This window comes from Nerophis lumbriciformis, linkage group LG30 (genome assembly GCF_033978685.3).
Source record: "Nerophis lumbriciformis linkage group LG30, RoL_Nlum_v2.1, whole genome shotgun sequence".
Classification (NCBI taxonomy): domain Eukaryota; kingdom Metazoa; phylum Chordata; class Actinopteri; order Syngnathiformes; family Syngnathidae; genus Nerophis; species Nerophis lumbriciformis.
Genome location: NC_084577.2, coordinates 12,662,587 through 12,678,215, shown reverse-complemented (window position 1 = coordinate 12,678,215; position 15,629 = coordinate 12,662,587). Strand labels below are relative to the sequence as shown.

The window sequence follows — 15,629 nt, the reverse complement described above, 5'->3', positions numbered from 1 at the left end:
TATTACTTAGTTAATATGCAGGTTACCAAATGTACAGAGTATTGTTGGCGGTTTTAGGTTGTTTTTTAGAGGGCATCATGGGCGCCATGGAGTACCGTACTCCCATTAGCTTCATTGTCAGCCACCCCGTACTTGCTGTTAATTCCAAATTAGAATGCATAAAAAAAGAAAAACCATATGTGTTCTTGTCTTACATCGGGATTGTGAATGATAGGCAAAATTCCCCCCAAAAAGTGCAGTTCGCCTTCAAAGCTACTGTATCTCACGGTCAGGTATGAAAAATATCAGGAACCGAAAGCAGCCTAGCATCTCCCCAACAACAGTTGTTAGTTTGGAATACTGTCTTGAAAAGGAAACAGAATCCCAGAGTGTTTACATCCTCGACTTACTAGGGCGTTGACATCGTTGCAGGACAGAGCTCGGTTGTGGACGATGTCTCTCTTCAGGACAATAAGGAGAAAGAGGAGTCCCAGCATCACGTAGCCGAGGTTGCTGAGGATGTTGTTGAAAGCACTGTGTAGCGTAGTAATAGAGAGTCCATTTAAACAAGCCACCAGTCATCATGGCGTTACAAACATGCGTTAGAATTGGTGCAAACCTCAGAGCTCCAAGAGGATGAGCGCACATGAAGTTGTAGTAGCAGATATCCTGGTTTCCGGTAACGTTAACAACCTGATAAAAACAGTTTCCCACCTCTTGCTTTAGATTCAGCATTCGCAGATGATTGCTGACTTAATTTTGTACTACTGTACCGTTTGATAGGTTATGACCAGCTGGATGACAGGCAGGGCATAGAAAACAGCAATAGTGGCGATGTTCCTGATGGGAGTACATGACACGTTTTACTTAAAGTTGCACTTTTGAAAAATAGCACATATACTCCAAGATAACATGTCTGAACAAATGACAAAATGAAGAATAGGTGCATGGGTTAGGTTCTCACCAGAAGTAGATTTGATATTTCTTGCTGAGAACCCTCTTGTCTTTGCGAGACAGGTCTGACACACAAAGATATTTCTGTCAACGGCAGAGGACATCGTTATTAGTAGTTGTTTGATAAAAACAACATACAAGTGTAATATTTTTAGCAACGTTTTCAGTAGGGTTGTTCCGATAAGGGAATTATGCTGCTGATTTTGATACCGATCATTCAAAAGGTGAGAGTGGCTGATACCAATACCGATACAGATTACATGTATTAACCAGTGGCGGAGAGTGCGTTTCCCACCTAGGCCTTCAGTGATGTCCGACTTTAATGATTACCTCTCAAAATACCATAATTTATGTCACCATATGACCATTCCTGGTCTAACTAAACAAAATTCAAAACAAATATATATTTCTAATTTCAATCCTTCCATCCATCCATCCATTTTCTACCGCTTGTCCCTTTTGGGGTCACGGGGGGTGCTGGAGCCTATCTCAGCTGCTTTCGGGCGGAAGGCAGGTTACACCCTGGACAAGTCGCCACCTCATCGCTGCCCTTAAAGTCCTCCTGTGCCGAGGGAATTATCTCCTGAGTTTGTAAATATTAACAAAAAATAATAATAATAATTTTGAGAATAAAGAATAAAAATATCAACCCACTTACATATTTATACTACCCTTGGTGTTAGCACATTCAATTTATGGATCAATCCGCCCTCTTACATGTTGTATACTTCTGGCTGCTATAATGCTGACACACCAACAGTTGTTGTATTATGCTTTCTTTAGACACTTATTAATTTACTTGATAATTTCTGCTGTAACATGGTTACATCTACATTTCTTAAACTTTACTACACGCTTATTTCTTCTGTTATTTCTAGCTAGCTTAACATTTAGCTTAGCTATTAGCATTTTTACTCCTAGTTTAAGCTCAGTGTGTAACATGTTTAGTTTTGTTCTAATACTTGATAATGATACATTGGGTCTGTATGAATGTTTGCCTCATTTCTGTGAGAATCCTGCATGTGACTGAAGCATTAAGGAGTGGGGGTTGGTTAATCTATCAAGGACTACCTGCAGTGAGCTCAAAACAACCACCAGGTAGCATCTGTGAGCAGATAATACTGTATCATCTCTTTCTCTTTCGGACTTATCAGGTCTTCACGACGCCATTCTTTAATCATTTCACACAATCTTTACTCACACTATAAGTGACAGATGAGGCAAATACTAATATAGATTCACTGTAAGCAAGATATTAAAAAATGCAATTTATTTGCTGTGATGGAAGGGATTATTATTAGATTAAGGTCAGATAGATAAGAAGGCGCAAGGCCATTAAGACATTTAAAAACTAATAATAGAACTTTGAAATTGACCCTCGATCAGACGAATGCAGCGACTTTAAAACTGGTGTAATGTGCTTTCGCCCTCTGGTCCTCGTCAGCACGCGTGCGACTGAGTTTTGTAATAATTGTAGACTTCTGATATTCTTTTTGGGAAGGCCAGAGAGCCTGGCATTACAATAGTCTGAACGACAGGAAATAAAAGCATGCATGAGCACCTCCGTGTTGGCCTGAGAGAGAAACAGGCGGACTCTGGCTATGTTCTTAAGATAATAAAAACCCATTTTTGTAATGTTTTCAATATGTGGGATAAAAGTCAGCACGGAGTCAAAAATCATGCCCAGATATTTTATAGACTGTATTGGTTTAAAATCTTGTAATTTTGGAAAAACTTTCTCCCTCTGGTCTTCAGGACCTATATCTAAAACCTCTGTTCATTCATTTTCTAATATTGATTTATTTTTTTCTTTAATGTACAGTGAGTAGTATGAGTTCTGATGTTGAACGCCTAGGCTTACAGTTAATAGTTGAGACTGCAATTTAGTAAGATTAATATTATAAGAAAAAAAACCTGTTGATTCTCTTGCATCCCTAATAGAGATGTTTACCTTTGTGCGGACAATGTTTTTATCTGAGTTGATATCATCCAGTGTGTCATAGTCATCCTCCTCTATGGAGCTCAAAGACTCCTGTCTGCTTCTCCCAACATTCTCCAAAGACCGCTCTGATGGAAAGGAAAATAATGTTTAGTTAACCAAGCAGATTGATTTCCCTTCTGACACTTTGAAGCACCCAGATTTATTCAAATCCAGTGATTTATACGATCATTAAAACTGTGATTTTCCAGATCAATTCGAACACCGCCTCATTTTTTATGCCGCACCATATACAGTAATTGCCATTCAAGTTTGATTGTCACTCTGGGCCAATTATGTGGCAGTGCGTCACCAAAGCGGATGGCTATGTGGTGCATCTGATTGAGGATTGGTCGACGTTTGAAAGCCTCCCTTCCTGATGAACAAAGATACACAGGAATGCAGTGAGGCACCAAAATATCCAGCAAGGAGTTACGATGGTCTGTGCGGGGCGCGAGGTGGAAAATACTTCAGTATATAGAGATGGCAAACAGGCAAAAGTGTAGTTAGTACCCATGTATCCGTAGTTGTCAGCTGACGTGGCGCTGTCAATTGAGGGGGCGCTCTCAGTGACCGCTTCTGAACTCACTGTGCTGTCTGCTGTACAGAAAGATAGCGAACCGATTTAAGCAAGACAACGGAAACAAAGGAAGATAATATGAAGTCAAACTCACCAAGCGAGCCATATTCATTTGGGGAAGCTGGAGTCTTGCCTGTAGATGTACACACACACACATGAAATTATAAATGTATAACCAAACTATTGATCACTATACACCTACAGAAGGCAGACTAAGCCACCACTGCAGCAGAACATGCACACATTTAATTAGAAACCAATGTGATGTGGTGATGTTAACATTTTTAAATCTAAAATACTGTTGTGGTAAGTAAGTCTTTGATACAAAAAAAATTATGAGCAGGCAATTAAACAAAGAGGTGTGGCTGAACATTAGAAATAACAATGTTTAGTATTTGCTTATTGAGTGCATGTTAAAGATATTATTGCTATTTTTGTTGATTATGCAGGTCAAACTGGTATCATTAGAGATGTGCCGTTTCTTTAAGCTAGAGATGTCCCGGTCGATCAAACACCGATCGGGATCCGACGATTTTCATTAAAAAGTATGTGATCGCCATTGCCGATTAATGACTTTTAATGGCCATCACAAACGCAGATACCCTCTAGCTGACACTATTTTTAGTTCCCCGGCAGACAAGCTGCCAGCAGCTAATTATGTGTCTCCATACACAGCACGGACTGCTCCTCTAAATTATCATCTCACATAAGTGGAAAAATATAACCTTCGAATCTTCGAAATCTAACTTAAAACTTTTGCATGCACGTACCACACTTAAAATCTTTAGCATATCCGTATGTGGAATTCAATTATGGAATAGATTAAGCAAAAAAAGTCAAACAATGTAAAAATATGATCCAGTTTAAGAAATTGTTCAATATACAAGTGTTTACAAAGTACAAGGGAAAATAATTATGATAAACGTCTTGAACTCAATGAAAATAAAATATTATTCATTTCATTAAGCAAATCATCACTGACTTAACTATTTATGAAGAGCACTGTTGTATTTAGAATGAACTGATGTCAATCGTGTACAAATTGAGAACAGGAAGTGATGTTAGTAATTGCTATGAAGTGGAAAAGGGGTAGGATTAAATAAGATTTGCTTCTTCCTACTCATTTTTGGACATGTTAAGAAAAATCTAATGTGTAAAATATGTGATTTATCATATTGAAACTGTACACATATTCGAAATAAACTTCAACCAAGATTATATTTTTTAGTATTTTAAGTATCAATATCAAGTATCGTTAATCATCTCTAAACTAGTTTGAAACAACACCAAGAAATAAGCACTTAGTAAACTAGATGGAACCACGACACAGCAGAAAGTAATCAGATAATAACAGGAAATTAACAAGTAGGCCAATAAGAGTCAGACAGAGGATAATAAACCGGTGGTGAGTCAGCACGGTTGCAGTCAGTCCACGACACACAGGAGGGCGGATCAATTTATAAATTGGTATTGTCGACCGTGTCAATACCAAAGGTGGTATAAGTATATGATTGATATATGAGTAATAAGATAAATATTTTTACTTTCTAAAAATCTTTTTTTGTGTGTGTTTACAAACTCAAGTAATAATGGCAATAGCACTAACAATGAATAAATGGAAAAATGCAAAGTTTATACATGTGATCGGTATCTGCCAATCTCCCTTATGGATTGTCAGAATAGGCAGTATAACAAGCATTTTGTTTATTCATAGCTTCAAGCAAGAACATGCTTAACTTTATTTCTAAAATCATACAAGCAGGACATTTGCAGTTATTATATGCACAGAAACAACGGTCAAGCAAAAGACAGGAGTAACTGTGTTGTTATACCATCGCTGGTTTTTCCAAGCAGGGAGGCTAAACCATGTTAGCAGGCAGAAGAGAGAAAAGACATTGTAGAGTTATTCCAAAAAGTACTACAAGCAGATAGTGTTACTTAAAACAGTGTTTCAGATAAAGTAATTCCACACAGCAGTGGAGTGCTGACAAAAGCAATATGCTGACAAGACCTTTGACCTTGGCTACATAGCTCATCAGAGCGTGTTTGCTTGAGACATGACAAACAATAGTTGCCAATGTGACTTCAGCTATCTCAACTTTCTTGTATGAGCAGAAACAACAATATGTTGAACGATTTCAAATCTAATTCAAATGAGCTGCGATCAGCTCTTTGTTGGTTTACCTGTCTCAGCAGGTGACGTGTCATCAATATTGTGAAAGAGCGCTCTCCTCTTGGCACTGCATCAACAGAGGAAAGAGAGATGCAAATAAGCTACATTTGTATTAAGTCCATCGTGCTTACTGCAGTGTGTTCCATACAATCATTTATTTGTGGTGGCCTGCCACAAATACATTTGGCACTCTTTAAGCACTTTATAACATGGCTGTCTGTGAATGAAGCTGGTCATTCCAACTCCATACAGTAGATGGCATTGTAACTCAGCTTCCTAACACACCTCATCCACACTTGGGGTCTAATCTACTAGGATCCCATTTTTACCGCTTATTCCCTTTGGGGTCGCGGGGGGTGCTGGAGCCTATCTCAGCTGCATACGGGCGGAAGACGGGGTACACCCTGGACAAGTTGCCACCTCATCGCAGGGCCAACACAGATAGACAGACAACATTCACACACTAGGGCCAATTTTAGTGTATCCCAATAATAAAAAAACTTTGAAGTCAAACAAGTGCTAAATAGCGTGTGCAAACTAAAAAAAAAAAGCTTGCTGCATAGAAAACTTGCCTACTATCAATATTTTTGACAGTTCTAATATGCTGGCAACCGCACAGAGGATTGTCTCTTGCCGCCATCTGTCATTACACGGATCACCGATACTTCTCACCGCAACCATTTGTCTGTAACTTTACCAGTTTGCATGTACCTTCCAAACGTGCTAAATATAGATGTAAAAAAAGCGTCCGCAAAAACTATTAAGTTTCATAAATCCCATTGCAGGCGCAAAATGATTATAATTGCATCTCTTCCTCCCTCTATTGTGATCATCTGCATATACTGTACATCGAAGCAAACTCGCTAAATGGATTGTGTGAGCCATTTTGCTCGTTCAAAGACGCAATCCTCGGCGCACAAGCTTAGAAGATCCGCTTTGCAAGTTCTGTCAAATTTGCAAGTGTTCTACTTAGGGCTGTCAAAAGTTTAACATGTTAACTCATGCGATTAGTCACAGTACATTATCGCATTACTCATGTATAACACAGAGTAATCGCGCTATTTTATTTTGACCGCACATTCGGGATGTAACGATATCAAAATCTCATGATATATTATCACATTATTAAACTGTCACAGTTTCATATTATTGCAGTAATGTAAAAAAATGTTGACTTGGAATTTGCTACTTATGTTAAATATAAACACACTTACAGTAAATAAACACAAACCTAATGCTTAAACCTTGTAATCCTATTTATTACTACCAAGAGGTATTTTCAAAGTGCAAGGAACAGTGAAGGAACACTGTTTCAAGTAACAAGCAAATGGAAAAAACGTTCAGTTTAGTGTCTTTACACTGAAATTATAAACATGCTGTCATGAAGAAAACTTGATTGAAATGCCCCACAAATTTATGTTTGGCCTGGGTTACATCTTGGTGTTGCGTCAATCTTTTCCAGGTGATAATTTATCAAGTGACTTCTCATGTTGCTTGTATTTCCAGACTTGTGTGGCAATATCTGCTAACTGCATTTTGCATGTCCATCACTTTTTTTCCTCTTTATTTTCCTTGACTGCCATCTTTTACTGAGCTGTGCTGCACAGGGGATTATGGGAAATGTGGTTTGCTTCTCAGATCGGCTTATTCAATAGTGACAGAAAAAACCACCCCCCTTGGTTCTTGTTTACCATCACACGTCACGGCATTATTGTCAAAAAAATGTAACCGCAGTATTTACACAACTGTTACATCCCTACCCCACATGCTTCTTCAGCTTAACCGTGGATGGTTACCATTGCGACTGATGTGCTCGCTGGCAAAATTCACTTCAAAATAAACCCAAACAGTACTTGAGATTAAACTGTTACCGATTTTAGGACATATAAATGACGGGCAATTAAGTAAAACATTAAAAAAGTGTTACGGTTACAAAACTCTCGCAATAAGATTACATGTGTGTCAAAATACTTGGGTCTTTCTTAAGGTTAATTTCAATTATGGGCACAAGTAATTTACTATGATTAATCAAAATGTAAAAGTGTGATTATTCTGAGTAAAAAATGTAATCGTTTGACTGCACTAGTTTTAATACACACAAACCTTAGATCAGTCCATTGGCTTTTTAATAAGAATACTTAGCAGGAGGGATCAGAAAACTTGGCGACTTTGTCACTATATTTAATGAGTATTCAAAATCCTCTAGATAATCATTAAAAAAAGCGACTAGCAACAAACCTAACGATTTGTTCTGGTCTTATTAGACACTATCATGAAAGCATGTATTACTCTTCTCATTAAACAGCGGGTGTTGATGTGCCCCCTGCCACTTAACTCACTCACAAGTAGCTCTATCTCGTTTGTGACCTAGATTGTGACTGAGATTACAGTTCTGTGAAAAACACTTGCCCCAACAGTCTAACAGTCTTGCCCCTCAATAAAACCCCAGGTAGTGGAGCTAAACAACAAGACAAGTCGGACAAAAGCAATAGTCTTTCACATTTAAATTGTTGCTGTATTTGCACTTTAAGAATTTATTTTTATTCAGGAGATGAAGTCAAAATCTTACCGTTTGTTCTGCAAACAGGCCACCAGCAGAGTAAGCAGATAGAAGGAGAGGAAAATACCGAGACAGAACAGCATGCCCATTACATACACCTCCGCTGTGGAAAGAAGAATACATTTGTAGACATGAAATTGTAAATGGATACATATAATTTACATCAATGTCACTTACACTCGATAGCAGGGGAAACCACAACATCTAAGATTTTGCTGCGGTTGCCAGCATCAATTAGCTCATCAGGGCGCAGGGGGTAAAAGCGCAGTGGACCGCCACAGGCCTCATCCTCAGTTTTTACCACGACCACCACGTAAAAACTGTTGCTAGGGAAATCTTTTCTCTGTAGAAGAAAATTAAAAAAAACCACACTACCATCATACACAGGCTTTATGCTCTGTTAAAATGTTTTGGAAAATGTTATATTAGGAAAATTACCTGGACTGTGATGGCACCTTTTTTGGTCATAGTCTGATACATCCCAATGAAGGCCACGTTATTATCTAGGTCATAGACTGGGCACTAAAAACAGAGAACAGGGATGAATTAACAGGTTGATTGAAATAATGGCATAGAAAGGGGGAGCTAAAACAGGGGTTTGAGAAAACACAAATCAAAGACAAAGCAGATAAGTACAAATGCATTTATGTAACTATGTACTGTAAATAAATCCATCAGTCCATCTATTCTCTACCGCTTGTCCCTTTCAGGGTCGCGGGGTGCTGGAGCCTATCTCAGCTGCATTCGGGCGAAAGGCGGGGTACACCCTGGACAAGTCGCCACCTCATCGCAGGGCCAACACAGATAGACAGACAACATTAACACTCACATTCACACACTAGGGCCAATTTTTAGTGTTGCCAATCAACCTATCCCCAGGTGCATGTCTTTGGAAGAGGGAGGAAGCCGGAGTACTCGGAGGAAACCCATGCAGTCACGGGGAGAACATGCAAGCTCCACATAAATCACAATATATTCCATTTCTATCCATCCATTTTCTACTGCTTGTCCCTTATTATAGGAATATATTTAAAAGGTAAATCTATTTTAGAGTGTAGAATATGCCCCACTCTTGGATAACCTAACATAAAATATACCTCATTGTCGCCCTTATATCAGGGTTTCCCCTAAATGTAATTGATCGTGGCGCACCACCACGGCAAAATAAAACCCGCCACCCCTTAAAAATGAAGTTATTTTACATGAATACTAATAAAAGTAATACACTGTATCAGTGGATATATATATATAGACTATTATTTATGCACTATTAAATAGTGAGTGATGATTAAAACACTTTGATCAGAGCCTCTCCCTGTAACCCGTATAGGGTTACGTATAGGCTTGGTGGCTGAAAAGTAACTTGTAAACTTAACAGCCCGCGACTTTCACCGCAGTTTGTTCTTAAATGTATAAAATGTGTTTTGCCTTTTTAAATCAAATATATGCTTTAGTGCCAACTATGCAAGTTATTGCTTGGTTTTAAATGACGTCACGTCCAGTTTTCGTCCCGCTCATTAAATGTGCGTAAGCCAGCGTCTGTTCTCAATGGGTACGGTAATAGGCGGCATTTAGCCTTTTTCGGAAAAAAATGCCCTATGCTTGCGTTGTTTTCAACTGTACAAACGATTCAAATCGCGAAAAGAACAAAAGTTTCTTTAGAGTTCCTCAAGAGGAAATCAAGAAGGGCGGAAGAGTGCAGGATTTTAGAAAACGACAACGAAAAAAGTAACACACACTCCAGTCCAAGGGAGCAGAGTTGAAGAATACATGATTTTCAATTGATCACTTTGTGAAAGGTTTGTTTGATATACTTTTCACGTTTAGTGTTTACGATTTAAGTATTATCTTGATATTATTTGTATTTCTTAAAATGCATTTTTGTGTTTTGTAAAGCACCAACTCAGTGAGTCTAAACAAAAGAAAGCAGATGTGAACAAAACCTAAAAGAGTTAAGCTTTTACCAAAGGCACCAATCATAAATGAAGCTTTCAGCACATACACAATGTTGACATCTATTGTTATATTTAGATAAAGATGGGGCACATACGTACTCGTAAACAGCAAACAACAAACATGGTGGTGGATGTGGAGTTAAATCATGAAATGCAACCTTAAACGAGCAAAAATTATGCATATTTATCCGGGCGAGTCTTGATACCAATTTCCTTGACCCAGCCACACACAAAGAAGTTGTAAACCTCCATGTTTTTCCAAGTTTGAATCTGTTTTGTCGTGTAGAACGATGTCTGGAGCACCATATAGTTCGACTTGTCTGAGAACGCAACCGCACGGATAATCTTTGATATCACTCGACAAATCTTTTTTTGATAAAATATAGGGATCTATTCCATTGCATAGTTAAATTTTTTGCTCGTATCTGCTTTTTCACTTCTGGGAAGAAGTCACGTCACAGAATACAAGCAATACAATGATATATTGACTACAACCCTATCGGCCCAAGTATATAAAAAATCTGGGGGAAACCCTGTTAATACATGTCAAAACCACATCACGTGAGGCTACTACCTATGGACAGAAGTGGCATAGTTGGTGTACCTGGATGTCCTGGATGGACATAACCGAGCAAGGAAAGTTCATGTCTGAGCTGACCTTCACGATCACAGTGTCCACTCCTTCAGGAAATACATACTTGAAGTACTGAGAGAGAGTGTTTTAAAACATTAGTGTATATAAGTAAATGTGGGCATTAAAATATAACAAAGTCAATTCGACATCAGCAACCACAAAAAAACTCTTAACATTGGGTAACATATGTGCATTGTGAATTTTGCAACAAAAAGTTTAGTCACACATTTATGAAAGTAAGATTTCCTGTTATTGTGAAAAAACAAATGTTCCCACAGCCTATTGCTGTATCTGCATTTCCCCCCCATTTCCCTTTTTTTTGTAATTTCAGCACCCAAATGTTTAGGTGTACCTGAGGTTGAGATGGCGACGCAGTGAAACTGAATGTCTTGTCTGTCCTGTAATCATTGTTAAAAACAAGTCAGGCTGGCAAATCAGTAGCAATAGTAGTATAGTATAAAGTGTCACTCACTGCAAAGTGAAGCTTTCAACCCGGCTGACCCTAAGCTGGTAGTTTGTACCCTGGCTGGAAAGTGTAGACACATCCACAAAGAAGTACTGTGTCTCTGATGCAGCCTTCGTTGGAGGCTGGCACAATGTCCGGCCTAAATGATTGTATGGATATTTCCTTTGGTACCTGGAGAGAGTTCAAAGAGATTAAGGGATTCCACAATTCCAAACGAAAATGTTGTAGTTTTGCAATGGTGGTTCTAGCTTCAATGCCGCTCTGAGTGGGTGCCCTTTCGCTATCCCTTGATGCTAACATATATTTGGAAAATCCTATAGATGGGCTAACGAAATTAGCACGACCGTCATTGTGATATTTTCCAACAAGCTTTTGACAAATGAGGTTGTACCTTACTTAAGTACTTAAAATATATAAAAAGGCATGTATTCCCTAAACTTGGTGTAAACAAAGTGAAAACTGCTGACATCTTACTGTTACGCCGATCTCTGGCCCTAATGCTTAGCACTTAAAGGGGAACATTATAACCAGGCCTATGTAAGCGTCAATATATACCTTGATGTTGCAGAAAAAAGACCATATATTTTTTTAACCGATTTCCGAACTCTAAATGGGTGAATTTTGGCGAATTAAACGCCTTGCTAATATTCGCTCTCGGAGCGATGACGTCACAACGTGGCGTCACATCGGGAAGCAATCCGCCATTTTCTCAAACACCGAGTCAAATCAGCTCTGTTATTTTCCGTTTTTTCGACTGTTTTCTGTACCTTGGAGACATCATGCCTCGTCGGTGTGTTGTCGGAGGGTGTAACAACACGAACAGGGACGGATTCAAGTTGCACCAGTGGCCCAAAGATGCGAAAGTGGCAAGAAATTGGACGTTTGTTCCGCACACTTTACCGACGAAAGCTATGCTACGACAGAGATGGCAAGAATGTGTGGATATCCTGCGACACTCAAAGCAGATGCATTTCCAACGATAAAGTCAAAGAAATCTGCCGCCAGACCCCCATTGAATCTGCCGGAGTGTGTGAGCAATTCAGGGACAAAGGACCTCGGTAGCACGGCAAGCAATGGCGGCAGTTTGTTCCCGCAGACGAGCGAGCTAAACGCCCTATCGACCCTAGCTTCCCTGGCCTGCTGACATCAACTCCAAAACTGGACAGATCAGCTTTCAGGAAAAGAGCGCGGATGAGGGTATGTCTACAGAATATATTAATTGATGAAAATTGGGCTGTCTGCACTCTCAAAGTGCATGTTGTTGCCAAATGTATTTCATATGCTGTAAACCTAGTTCATAGTTGTTAGTTTCCTTTAATGCCAAACAAACACATACCAATCGTTGGTTAGAAGGCGATCGCCGAATTCGTCCTCGCTTTCTCCCGTGTCGCTGGCTGTCGTGTTGTTTTCGTCGGTTTCGCTTGCATACGGTTCAAACCGATATGGCTCAATAGCTTCAGTTTCTTCTTCAATTTCGTTTTCGCTACCTGCCTCCACACTACAACCATCCGTTTCAATACATTCGTAATCTGTTGAATCGCTTAAGCCGCTGAAATCCGAGTCTGAATCCGAGCTAATGTCGCTATAGCTTGCTGTTCTTTCCGCCATGTTTGTTTGTGTTGGCTTCACTATGTGACGTCACAGGAAAATGGACGGGTGTTTATAACGATGGTTAAAATCAGGCACTTTGAAGCTTTTTTTTAGGGATATTGCGTGATGGGTAAAATTTTGAAAAAATCTTTGAAAAATATAATAAGCCACTGGGAACTGATTTTTAATGGTTTTAACCATTCTGAAATTGTGATAATGTTCCCCTTTAACACTTCCTTCGGTCTTTCTCTTTCTTCTGGTATGATGTTGGCTCGTTCATAGAGTGTCCTCACAACTGATAATGTGTTTGCTGTGGAATGTTCAGAGGTCCAGAGTAGGTATTGTTCGGTTTTCTGTAAACCGTACTGTTTTGACTAACTTCATATTTGCGGTGGATTTTCTTGTCCCAAAAAAAAGGTATCGACCTGTTTATTCCCTCTTCATGTGTGAATTTGATGTTTCCAGTCTTGTCAATGCTGTTGACATGTCAGGTAAAAATTCCATCCATTGTTTGGAGAATATTGTCTGACTCGAAGAAAATTGAAAAGTATCCCTAGTATTTGTACTGTGTATTAAAACAAGATATGTTTGCTGGGGATTTTAAGGCGAAAGTCAATACAAATTGATGGTAGTAAAGTGTTAAGGCCAACTACACAACTAATTTGACATGTGAGTTTGAGCAACTCCAGAAAGTGCTTTATCAACACATCAACTTCTACAAATTGGAAGAGGGCGTCATACAAAATGAGAAAGAAGTTGCACGCGACACAAGTAGCTTCAATATTCTAACGACAGATCAGTTCACACACCGTAATCTGGGAATTTAGGATGGGAAAGTCTAAAGTCCATGGTGGTGCATGACTCAAGAGGATGTGGGAGACAATGATCACGTGGTCAGTAGACTGGATTTTTAACCTCTTATAAAAGCTAACCTGATTTAGCAAAGTACAACAGCTGTCTATCCCATAACTACTGACGCACAAACAAATCGTAGTAATAGTGTAATAATATTGCGCACATCAACAGATTTCATTGACCCTTTAAAAAGTGTTTACTACAGACAATTACTGCATACATTTTTTAGCTTTTTGAGCCTAACGCTCAAAAATTGTCCATGTGTCTAAATGTGAGTGGGATAGGCTCCATGACCCTAGTTGTACAAGCCCAGGGCTCCCACGAGTTCAGCGTTATATAGTGAGTCGTAATTTTCGTGCAATTATTTTTGCTGTATTTTTCCTGGCACAAGTGGAAAGCCAGTCCCTGAAAATAACGCCGACATTAAACCGGTCTGCGGTGCAAAAAAGGTTGGGGACCCTTCTCCAGCACTGATTCCCAACCTGTGCACCCCATAGATCAGGGCAACAACACTCACAGGCCTCTAAGAATGAGAGGGACTTGAAATGAGAGCACCGCTTGCTTCTGTCGCACCACAAACAGGATGGGACTCTTCAGGTTTTGAGACAGCACGTCCACGGACACTCGCACTCCCTCCGTCTAGAGACCAAACACCCAAAAACAACAATGACTTGACACATTGGTGGCACACATTTTTCTGGCTGACAGTGGTGTATACCTTGTTCCTTGAGACGGTGTGATTGAACGCGTAGATGGTCTGGTTTTCGCTGGTAACCGTGTCGTTGTAGGTAATGTCAAACTCGCCTTCTCTCTGGATGACGAGATGTTTACTCTCCTCAAATGTCCCGTTGCCAAAAGTCAACTGGGTCACGCATGACCAGCACAACAGGACGACCAGCCCTGGTCGCCACCAGCAGTCAGTAGCTCCAAAATGGGTTTTATAGCGAGATTTCCAAAGACTACTAAACAGCATTTTGTCTTCTAGAAGTCTCTTCAGTTGTATAAAAGCATTGAAATGACTCCACAGTATCAGTAAACAGGTCAAACCGTGTCAGGTCTAGTCATGACAATACCTGCTAGCAATATGGCTCCACAGTTGTCCCAAACACGCTCCAGTCGGTCCACTTTAAAGTCACAAGTTCCGACACAACAAAGTGTAATCAAAACCGCGTTTCCTTTCCTGTGAAAGTAAGCCAACATGACGAGGGACCACCATGTTGTTGTTGTGCTGCGGCTAGCATTGTTAGCCAGCTAGCAGGTCCATGTTTTGAGGTGGAAGTCCTACGACGTCTGTGGAGGAAAAGCAGCGAAGCTACCGTATTAGGACCACGCCATGTCCGGGTGTCACAATCTGGACTGACGCGTGGCGTCGCAGCGGTGCGTGTGATAGTTAAAATAGTGCGTGATCTTCAAGCCATTCTCTGCTTTCCATCTAGGAGAAATACATGTGTCAACAGCGCCCTCTGGTGTATAAGGTCGATAATACTTGGTCCATTTCCGTCTATTTTGTTTCACATACACACACACGCGCACACATGCACATATATCCATCCACCCATCCATCCATTAACTACTGCTTGTCCCTTTTGGGGTCGCGGGGGGTGCTGGAGCCTATCTCAGCTGCATTCATCCATCCACCCATTTCTGCAGCTTGTCCCTCTCGGTGTTGCGGGGGTGCTGGAGCATATACCAGCTTCCCTTGTTACATGCATACCGGTATATATATATATATATATATATATATATATATATGTATATATATACACATATATGTGTGTGCACGTGTGTGTGTGTATATATACTACTTCATGGTTCCCATGGAAATGTTGTATATATATATACAATATATATACACACACACATATATATATATATATATATATATATATATATATATATATATAT

The 15,629-nt window shown here is 39.7% G+C and overlaps 1 protein-coding gene across 8 annotated transcripts in view; it reads right to left on the bottom strand.

Moving 5' to 3' along the window:
• sidt2 (SID1 transmembrane family, member 2) overlaps positions 1–15,187 on the bottom strand; it is a 29,326-nt gene extending 14,139 nt beyond the window's left edge. Inside the window, exons 1-18 of one of the 8 annotated variants that reach the window (XM_061925583.1) lie at positions 14,443–15,187; positions 14,242–14,363; positions 11,286–11,450; positions 11,166–11,211; positions 10,784–10,885; positions 8,663–8,746; positions 8,402–8,567; positions 8,234–8,327; positions 5,676–5,731; positions 5,324–5,350; positions 3,586–3,624; positions 3,425–3,511; positions 3,225–3,287; positions 2,885–3,000; positions 944–1,017; positions 753–819; positions 599–672; positions 390–513 (exon numbers count right to left, since the gene is read on the bottom strand). In XM_061925583.1, coding sequence (XP_061781567.1) covers positions 390–513; positions 599–672; positions 753–819; positions 944–1,017; positions 2,885–3,000; positions 3,225–3,287; positions 3,425–3,511; positions 3,586–3,624; positions 5,324–5,350; positions 5,676–5,731; positions 8,234–8,327; positions 8,402–8,567; positions 8,663–8,746; positions 10,784–10,885; positions 11,166–11,211; positions 11,286–11,450; positions 14,242–14,363; positions 14,443–14,697 — 1,761 coding nt within the window. In that variant the 5' untranslated portion in view covers positions 14,698–15,187. The remainder of the gene's footprint in view (positions 1–389; positions 514–598; positions 673–752; positions 820–943; positions 1,018–2,884; positions 3,001–3,224; positions 3,288–3,424; positions 3,512–3,585; positions 3,625–5,323; positions 5,351–5,675; positions 5,732–8,233; positions 8,328–8,401; positions 8,568–8,662; positions 8,747–10,783; positions 10,886–11,165; positions 11,212–11,285; positions 11,451–14,241; positions 14,364–14,442) is intronic. The other 7 variants (XM_061925584.1, XM_061925587.1, XM_061925588.1 and 4 more) reach the window with 7 other exon arrangements.
• Positions 15,188–15,629: the final 442 nt, after the last annotated feature.